This window comes from Leptopilina heterotoma, unplaced genomic scaffold (assembly GCF_015476425.1).
Source record: "Leptopilina heterotoma isolate Lh14 unplaced genomic scaffold, ASM1547642v1 Lhet_44, whole genome shotgun sequence".
NCBI lineage: Eukaryota > Metazoa > Arthropoda > Insecta > Hymenoptera > Figitidae > Leptopilina > Leptopilina heterotoma.
In genome coordinates, this window is record NW_025111084.1 from 453,118 (window position 1) to 463,089 (window position 9,972).

General features: G+C 24.4%; 3 protein-coding genes across 5 annotated transcripts; 2 read left to right on the forward strand and 1 right to left on the reverse strand.

The window, feature by feature from the left end:
• The first annotated feature begins 232 nt into the window (after positions 1–232).
• Positions 233–1,324, forward strand: LOC122506883 (39S ribosomal protein L18, mitochondrial). The gene is made up of 3 exons (XM_043619283.1): positions 233–629; positions 729–842; positions 982–1,324. The coding sequence occupies exons 1-3, from the start codon at positions 430–432 to the stop codon at positions 1,214–1,216; spliced, it is 549 nt and encodes a 182-aa protein (XP_043475218.1). The 5' UTR covers positions 233–429; the 3' UTR covers positions 1,217–1,324.
• LOC122506881 (transmembrane emp24 domain-containing protein 2-like) lies at positions 1,252–2,999 on the reverse strand. The gene is made up of 3 exons (XM_043619282.1): positions 2,760–2,999; positions 2,006–2,346; positions 1,252–1,728 (listed from the first exon to the last, which is right to left on the reverse strand). The coding sequence occupies exons 1-3, from the start codon at positions 2,884–2,886 to the stop codon at positions 1,579–1,581; spliced, it is 618 nt and encodes a 205-aa protein (XP_043475217.1). The 5' UTR covers positions 2,887–2,999; the 3' UTR covers positions 1,252–1,578.
• Positions 3,000–3,158: 159 nt separating this feature from the next.
• Positions 3,159–8,994, forward strand: LOC122506880 (ras-related protein Rab-14). 3 transcript variants are annotated; one of them, XM_043619281.1, is made up of 7 exons: positions 3,159–3,780; positions 4,733–4,845; positions 5,533–5,659; positions 6,344–6,461; positions 6,595–6,713; positions 7,101–7,169; positions 8,037–8,994. In XM_043619281.1, the coding sequence occupies exons 2-7, from the start codon at positions 4,740–4,742 to the stop codon at positions 8,149–8,151; spliced, it is 654 nt and encodes a 217-aa protein (XP_043475216.1). In that variant the 5' UTR covers positions 3,159–3,780; positions 4,733–4,739; the 3' UTR covers positions 8,152–8,994. The 3 variants fall into 3 exon arrangements, with proteins under 3 accessions (XP_043475216.1, XP_043475215.1, XP_043475214.1); XM_043619280.1 differs by lacking the exon at positions 3,159–3,780 and adding an exon at positions 4,448–4,593 and having other exon boundaries at positions 7,101–7,267; XM_043619279.1 differs by lacking the exon at positions 3,159–3,780 and adding an exon at positions 4,456–4,593.
• The last annotated feature ends 978 nt before the right edge of the window (positions 8,995–9,972 follow it).

Consider the following 9,972-nt stretch of genomic DNA (forward strand, 5'->3'; position numbering starts at 1 on the left):
ATAAAACAATAAAAAAATAAATAATAATAATAATAAATAGATAAAATTATAGAAGAAAAATAATAAATGAATAATAAATAAATAAAACAATAAATGTAAAATAAAAAATAACAATAAATAAAAAACTAAATAATAAAAATGAAAAAAAAAATCATTTCGGTAGCTAATTTTGAAATTCGTGGGCAATTTGCCACTGTTGCCAACTGACATTTATTCATTTGTTTTGTTGTTCAACGACATAACCTAAAAATTTCTCAAAATCAAGTTCAAGACTTGAAAAAAAGAAAAAAAAAAGTTTACAATTTTGTTAATTTTTACGCAAAAATATTAATATTGTCGATTTCTCAAGTATCTAGAGAGATGAAACAATAATTTCCGAATATTGCCAACTATTTAAATTAAGAAAACAAAGGGAAATAAATTACAAAAATGTTTGCTCCAAAATTGTATTCCCGAATAATTAATTCTGCGGTTCGTTGTCAAGTGAGAGGAATTCAATCTAATGATTCGCTTTTAGATGAAATTACCGAGGTGAGAAATAGAAATCCAAGAAATTTAGAATTTTTAACAATTGGTAACAAACCGAAGGGATATTGGCTCGAAAAGGATCAACGTTCTTTTTGGCACAGGTAAGATTTTTTTAGGTTATTTTTTTTTACTTTTTGAGATTATTATTAATATTATAAATCTGTTAATATAAATTTTATTTTAACTGTTTTTCCTTTCAGACCGGTGTTTAAAAAAACTACTCGGTATGTTAGTTTAGAGCTCCATCATTTCGAAAATGGAAAAATTATTTCCGTCTCGACGAATGATTATTCATTGAAAAGACAGCTTCGAAGGTTTGTGACATTTTTTTGATTTACCATTTTTATTTCACTTGGACTATATTTATATTTTAGTAATAATTGAAAATTTATATTTAATGCCTGAAAGTTCCAAAAAATGTTAAAAATTAAAAGACAAATATTAATTCTTCAGGCCCTGCGACACTGCAGCTTATTTAGCTTTAGCCGAAGTGTTCGCGGAACGTTGCCTCGAAAGTGGAATAACAACAATGGCAACAATAACAAATGAAAACGAAAACGAAAAATTAACAAAGTTAATAGAGAAATTAGAAAGTTGTGGTCTCATTCTTGCGGAAGCGGGACAAATGATAACCCCTTGTCCCTGGCACAAGGAAAAATTAATTAAACCCTGGGAAATTGAAGTTTAATTCGAAATTTTTCTTTCCGAAAAAATCTAAACGAATCCTTGTAAAAGTTTATTACTTAGATACATTTTTTTCATGTACAGAAAACAATATAATTATATGTAAATATTATATACAAGACGTTTCATTCAAGAGAAAAACATCCGTGCGTTACTTTTTTCACACAAAACAAAAAAAAAAGAAAGAAAGAAAGAAAGAAACATTCTTACAAATTAGAAAATTGAAAATGGAATTTTGAAAAATATCCAGTTTTTCCGATTTATTTCTTTTGTCAATTCGTAATCGTAACTATAAAAAAAAAATTCACTCTGCTTGGCAACATTCGCGTGTATATTTATAAATTAATTTTTAATAAGAATATTTTATTACACAACTCTTCGAACTTCGAAAAACCTCTTTAAATAGTAAACTTGACCTAGAGACATACAAACTAAAACGGAAGCTTCGAAAAATGACCAGACAACCACTCGAAAGTTTGTGCTCTCATTAATTGCCCTGTGATTTCTGTCTCGAACCTGAAACATTTGAAATTCCATTTAAAGAATAATGCCAATTCGAACGATTAAATTGAAAAAAATTGAAAATAATTGAATAACTAAAATAATTGAAAACAATGGAATAATTTAAATAATTGAAAACAATTTAACAACTGAAATAATTGAAAGAATTGGAAAGAGGTGAAAATAATTGGAAACAATTTAACAACTGAAATAATTGAAAGAATTGGAAATAAGTGAAAATAATTGAAAACAATTTAACAACTGAAAGAATTGAAAATAAGTGAAAAATTACCTCCATGTACTCCTGTTCATTTTTAACACCCCATAAACTATTGCTGAGATCGCTGATCATTTTGTCTAATTTAACATGATTTCCATCGGTACCATCGGCATGTGTTTCTAAACCTGGAGCTTTCGGTGGTTCTCCAACTTCCATATTGAACATAACGACCTTGGGCGTTAAAGTACTTCTTTGATTACTAAAGCAATATGTATAAATTCCAGGAATTTTAGCCGAAAACGAATACTTTCCACTTGTCTCCTGTTCAACGTGATGAACAACATTACCGTCTGGACCGACTATTGTCATATCAATATCCAAAAATCCACCCTCCGCTATCTCGAAAATCAAACCTAAAATTTAAATACTTTTACTCCACTTTTTTCCTCTCTATTATCTTCATTTTCGTTAATTCTAATTCCTAAACTCTCAAATTTTCCATTTCGGATAACATAACCTATAAAAATTTGTATTCTCGATTAAAACCTAATAGTTTTTTTTAACAATTTAAAGTAAGAAATTTTAAGAAAAATGATAAAATCCAAGAGACCAGAAATACCAAACGAAGTAATAAACAAATGACTCGGTAGAAAATGAATTTAATCATCGAATGAGTAGAAATCATGAGACACTAAGGAAAATAGTTCCAAAACTATAAATATTATCCGTATTACAAATATAGAGCACAATTTACGTAATTTTTAAAATAGAATAGAATAATAATTTAATATTCGCAAGAAAGAAAATACAAAATGAAAAAACTAACCCATTTTGGTTCCATATTCTACTTTTTCAAAAAAGCATTCCTCCGCGTGTGCGTCTACAGTTATGAAATATGCATTCGCATAACTGCACCATGCAATTAGAAAAAGTCCCACACTAAACCACTTCATTTTTATAATAAATAAATTTTTCAGAAAATATTATTTATTGCACATTTGCAAAAAACTGTCTGCCGCGTCAACAGAAACAGAAATAAGACACACTTGCAACTGTTGCCAACCTTCGTTAATAAAAAAAAAAATCATCGCCACGTGTCCCCGATCGACACTTGTCAAACTCGACCAATGAAATTCGGTTTATTTTATTTCCCCAATTTTCATTGGTTCATTACCGAACCAATCGGTCAACTGGAAAGTCCAAAGAGATTTTAAGGTTAGGTGTTCCAAAATTTCAGTTTTATGGTAAAAAGAGTAAAAATTACAATTGCCCGAATAAAATTAGATTTTCTGTCATTACACTCGTAATTAATAACAGTAAGAAATAAATTTTCTTCATTAATATCAATTATCAATAGTAAAGTGTGTCAAGACCCGAAAATTGGTGACATATATTATCGTACAGTGTATGTTGATGTTGTGATCTGTTTTTGATCTTTTTTTCTCTCGCTTAAATACAAATAATTATATGAAATAATCTATCGGCAAGTAAAGATCTATAAAAAAATTGAACTAAATTATTCTACTTTCCGGTGTTTGTTAAAACTAGAGTGAAATTATAATCGGTGAAAATTATTTTTCAAGTTTCTTGGAATTTTGACAGTTGTTTTGACGTTTCTCCTCAGCGGTCGCCATCGTGGGTGTCTAACAAGTGTGACTCGTTCTGCCATATTGCGTGTATATTCAAGATTGTTGAACAATTTCGTTTATTAAGTTATTCGCTTATAATAATCGTGTAACGGTCGATGAATAGAATCAAAGTGTTTATGAAGTGAAATTAATTGTCAATTGCATTAAGTCGTGAGACAAGGGGTTTTTATTAAATATTTTGGGACCTTGAAAACAAAGGTAAGGAATTTTTGTATCTACTTTCCTTCATCCTGTGCATTTTTTTTCCTCCTTTTTTTTAACACTGAAAATTCGCCACAGAAGAAATAACGATTTATTTGAATCCAATTTGTAAATATTTATTGATTGGTATTTCGTTGAATTTTCTTCTTTTTATTCGTATTGTTTAGTTTTACGACTTTTCAATCGAATTATTGTGTCTTCTAATTATCTGCTTCGCAATTGTAAAAGAGAATCAGCAATGAGTCACAATTTCAGTCATGGAATAATTAAATAACGTCAATTAGAAATATTTCTTTTATTCTGTCAGGGAGATTTTAATTTTTGATAATTATATCGAACAACGAAATTAATATTTGCTATATTGCTATTGATTATTCATTGGTTTTATTATTTGTATATAATTTCGAAATTTGTTTTTATTTTTTTTTTGAAAAGTTATTACAATCTTATCGATTTTTGCCTCGTGTTTAATTAAATTTTTTTTAACAGCGCCACTTATAAATAAATATAGACATTATGTACTTTATTAGAAGTTTTTAAACATCTGTTGGTCAATATTCTTTAAATATGATTCATAGTTTTGTGCATTAATAATATTGACACGTATGAAAAAATTTTTTAACATTCTCGTTGATAAAAAATTGATTTCAGTTTTAAAATGTAGTCGCATAATTTAATTTGTTTTATTTCTTTAAATAATTCGTTTCAATTTATATTAAGAATGTAAATTTAACTCTTCTTTTTTTTAACGAAAATGAATATCGACAGTCGACAAATATTAATCTCTTTGATTAAGAATATTAGCATTTCGTAAGTAATTAATCTCTCTGATATTTTTATAATTCCTGTGAAACAAAAAGCTTTAATTTTTTTCTCCATCTTTCTGAATAAAATATTCTGAAGGAAATAAAATAAATTATTTTCATAACTAATTTTTGTTAAATTTCAGGTGCAAAATGTCGGCGGGTCCCTATAATTATTCTTATATTTTCAAATATATCATCATTGGTGATATGGGAGTAGGAAAATCATGTTTACTTCATCAATTTACAGAAAAAAAATGTGAGTTTGATTTATTTAATATATAAATTATAATTATATGAAAGGATTTTATCATTCGGTATTAATTGTTATTTAAAGGAAGAAGTAAAAAGAAATAATTATAATTTTAATACAATACGTAAACTATGTTAATGAACTAATTTAACTATGTTAAATTGTTATTAAATCAGGGCTCGAACTTGGTCCGGAAACCGTAAAGTCCGTAATTTAATTGAGAAAAGACAAAAAGTTCTTAAATTGTACGATATAATACGGAGAATTTTGGAAAAATTATAAATGATTGCAGAAATTCAATTATTTTCAAAAGTAATTAAATTCTTCGCCGAAATTCAATTATTTTCTAAAATTTGATTTGATTTAGGTATTTTCTAAATTCTTCGCAAAATTTCAATTATTTTCAAAAAATTTTCCTCAATTCAAAGATTTTTCAATATTTACTATTTAATAAAATTTTCCAAAAGAATTTAACTATTTAAAACAAAATTAATAAAATTCTACGCAAACCTTTAATTATATTTATAAGAATTCAATTATTTAAAAATTTGTTGATAAAATTCTTTATGAGAATTCAATTTTAAAAAACATGCAATTATTTAATAATACAAAAAATGAAGTTTAAATCGAAAATAAATAGAAAAATTGTTTAATAATAAATTGAAATTTAATATCGATTTTTATTTATTTCAGTTATGGCCGATTGTCCTCATACAATTGGCGTTGAATTTGGAACTAGAATTATTGAAGTGGCGGGACAAAAAATAAAATTACAAATTTGGGATACTGCAGGACAGGAAAGATTTCGAGCAGTAACGAGGTTATTTTTCTATTTATTCAATTAATTAGACACAAGAAACTAAAGTTTTTATCTTTTTTATTAATTAAATTCAATTCTTTTTAGGAATAATTTCTTTTGAAAATGTTTCTCAAATAGGAAAAATTTAAATTAATGCGCAAAATAATATTTTTTGTCAATTGTTTTCATTATTACAAATCCTACAATAATTATAACTCAAAGAATTTTTTTTTTGTGAAACAAAATCCGAATACAATATTTATTATGATCGTTGTCTAAAAAAATATGATACTTTCAAGAAAAATAAAATTTTAATAATTAATATTTTTTTTAAATTTTATTTACAAGTATAATGTAACAATAGGGCAATCATTAATAATAATGAATATTAAAAAGAAAGTAAAAATACTTCCTCTATGAGGAAGTAATAAAATGAAATAAAAAGAAAGTAAAAAGAATATAAAAGGAAAATAAAAAGAAAGTAAAATTAAAGTAAAAAGAAAATGAAAATAAAATAAATAATTTGTTTGATAAAAAATTTATCATAGAAAAAAGTTAGCAATTATTTTTTATTTTACTTTTTAATATTAGAAACCTGTTTTTGATGTAAGTATTCGTTGAAAAAAGGAAAAATCTTGTTGCTATGAAAAATGACAAGTGAAGGTATGAATAACTATCGGCAAATAAAATGCTATTTTTTTCCAGGTCATATTATCGTGGCGCGGCAGGTGCACTGATGGTATATGACATTACACGTCGTTCCACTTATAATCACCTGAGTAGCTGGCTTACTGATACTAGAAATCTCACAAACCCTAGCACTGTAAGGAAATTTTCTTCTCTTTAAAAAAAAGAATCTCACTTTTTTCAATATTATATCCACTATTTTTTTTTTTATAAAATGAAATAGTTTTTATTAAATTTATATATTTACATGAATAATTTTTCTGTCACAGGTGATATTTATGATTGGAAACAAAAGTGATCTGGAGGAGCAGAGAGACGTGACTTACGAGGAGGCGAAACAATTTGCCGATGATAATGGTCTCATGTTTGTTGAAGCCAGTGCAAAAACGTTAGTATTTTAAATATAATTTTTTAGAATTATTACAAATCCGTTATAATAAATAATAGTTTAGTAAAATTTTTTTATATATATTTTTGTTGATTGAAATAATTTAAAGGAAAACGTTTTGGAAATTGACTTTTTTTTAATATTCATTAAAATAATTTAACTGAAAACACAAAAATTGTTCTTTTAATATTGAAATAATTTGACTGAAATTTCAAAACTGTTTTTTCCTTTTAAAGTTTTTGTTAATATTAAAATAATTTAACTGAAAACACAAAAATTGTTTTTTAATAATTGAAATAATTTAACTGAAAACAAAAATGTTTTCAGTTGATCTGAATTTTTCTTTCTTGTCAATTTTCATGGAAATAATTCAAAAAATGTTTTCAGTGGACACAATGTTGAGGAGGCATTCTTGGAGACAGCGAAGAAAATTTTCCAAAGCATAGCTGATGGAAGGTTCGTTAAAGAAAATTATTATTTCGGGAATATGAATTATTATCTTCGATTTAGTGTTGAAAAATACGTTGATTGTTTACACGGTTCTTTCTTGAAAGGTAAATTATAATCATTTGAAAAAATAAGATAATATCGTCATATTTATCAAAATTTGATGTGATTATCAAATTTTGTCAGCAATAAACGACAAATTTTACTTAATATAAATTTTAATAATAATTGAAATTAATTCTTCTTTCGAGGAATCCAATTAAAATTGAATTCACACTATTCTTGAAAATGATTAAATTCTTTCGAGGAATTCAATTAAAATTGTATTGAAAATAATTTAATTTCTTTTATAAAGTATTTCATTAAAATTTCATGAAAATAATTGAATTCTATCCAAGATTTCATTAAAATTTTTAAATACAATCAAATTTTGTCTAGAAATTTTATTAGAATTTTTAAAAATAATTGAATCCTTTTCAGAAACTTTTTATTAAAATTGTGTTGAAAATAATTGAATTGTTTCGAAAAATTTGATTAAAATTTTAGAAAATAATTAAATTTCTTCGACGAATTGTACTATTTATAAAAATAATTGAATATTTACGAATAATGTTTTTTTTTGGAAACTAATTAAATTCTTGCAATGAATTTTACTATTCATAAAAATAATTGAATTGTTCCGAAGAATTTATTAAAATTTTAGAAAATAATTGAATTCTTTTGAAAAAATGTATTAAAATTTAAAAAAGATAATTGAATTCCTTCAAAGAATTTTACTATTTATTATTTTATTGAAATATTATGAATTTATAATTTATTAATTTTTTTCTCAAAAAGTGAATATAATATTAGTCTAAAATATCATTTCAATTACAGATTGGACTTGAATGCTGCAGAATCTGGAGTGCAACACAATCCAAGTCAACCAGGTCGCAATAATTTACAAGTAAACAATGAACAACAAGGAGGCAAAGACTCTTGCTCTTGTTAGGCCATTTTTTGTCTGTATATAGGTCATTTACCGCGTTAACAGTTTACATTAATGCATATACATATTATATATATATAAAAAAATATTATATATATATATTATTTACACTAAAACAAAAATTGCAAGCAAAAATTTTATCCTTTTTTAACTGTGGATTTTTTGGTGAAAGAATGAATGTTGTATAGAATGTTACTTTTTCTAATGTCAAATCCTGCAATTTACAGAGAGTAAACAGCAAAATATTTATAACTACTGTCTTCATATATAATTACCTTTAATAGAATTGTGCGAGAGAAAAAGAAAATAAAATAAATTGCAGATTTGCTATTTGCAAGGAGATTTAAAAAAAAATATATAACGTGAATTGTGAAGTGTTGTAGATGAATGTTTAGGGATATATATTTTCTTTTTTCACATCGAATAATGTTCTGGAAATATAATTGACGCATTAATTCGATGTTTACATTTCTTTTCTTTTTTTCTGTGAAATCGTAAGAATCTGCTGTCAAAGAAAAGAAAATGAAAATAATCGGCTCGTGTCCCATATATACAATTGTATAGGCCGTTTTTAGACAATATTATAATTATATACATAAATATAAATATATACATATTATGTGTATAATTATATATATTTATATAAATTAATATATTGGTGTAATGCAAGAATCGAACCGTTAAGGTCCCATCGTGTATTGTTCATAAAATTAAGGAATTTTACGAAATAAAACCAAGAGCAAAAATAGAAATTTTTTTAAGCCAAATACACTTGTAATTCAACAAAAAACATCTGATATTATAATTATAATAAACAGATCGCAAGATCAATGCTATGAAATAGAATCGCGAACATTTTTCCTTTTTTTTAGGGAATACCTGGGCATTTGTATTAAATATTAATTATAATGTTAAAATAATTACAAACAGTAAAATTTAAAAAAAAAGATTATACAAGTATCTTCATTTACAAGAAAAAAAAAAAAAAAAAAAAAAAAAATTGCAGCATGATTGGGCCTAATTCAATATTAGGGGGATCTTGTTTATAGACACCAGAAATTGTTGATTTTTATTATAATCATATCAAAACAACAAATAACCATAAATGAAGACTTTAAAAGTTGACAGTATTTTCATTTATGGCTATGTTTATAAAATAGTTATAATTATAATAATAATATAAAAGTAATAAAAATAATAATATAATAAAAATAATAATAATATTATAATATAGTTATAATAATAATAAAAAATGTGAGAAAAGTAAAACTTGAAAAAAAACATAAAAATACATTGAAATTGATTGAAACTATATAGGATAATGTCTATAAAGAATTAAATGTTTTTGTTTTTAATAAATTGTCCAACATTCTACATCAATGTTTTATTGACATTTTTTCCATAAATAACATTTTTAAAAAATTCAATCGTCGAAAAAAGAAAATCGATTTTTTATACGTTCTAATAACATTTTTTTGATTCAATTCAATTATTTTCAAAAATTCTTCAAAACAAAATTCAATTATTCTCATAAAACATTCTTTGGAAGAATTCATTTATTTTTATAAAATGTAAAATTCCTTGAAGGAATTAAATTACTTTGAATAAAATTTCTAGAAAAAAAAAATTATTTTTAAAAATATTAATTGAATTCAATTATTTTTAACAATTTTGAGAAAATTCTTTACAAATTAATTTTTTTTTAAAAGGTTTTAATAAAATTATTCGATTGCCTTCGATTATTTTCAAAACTTATATAAAATTTTTTGAAGAAATTAAATTATTTTAATTAATTTAAAAGACTTTTAATTATTATTTTAATTA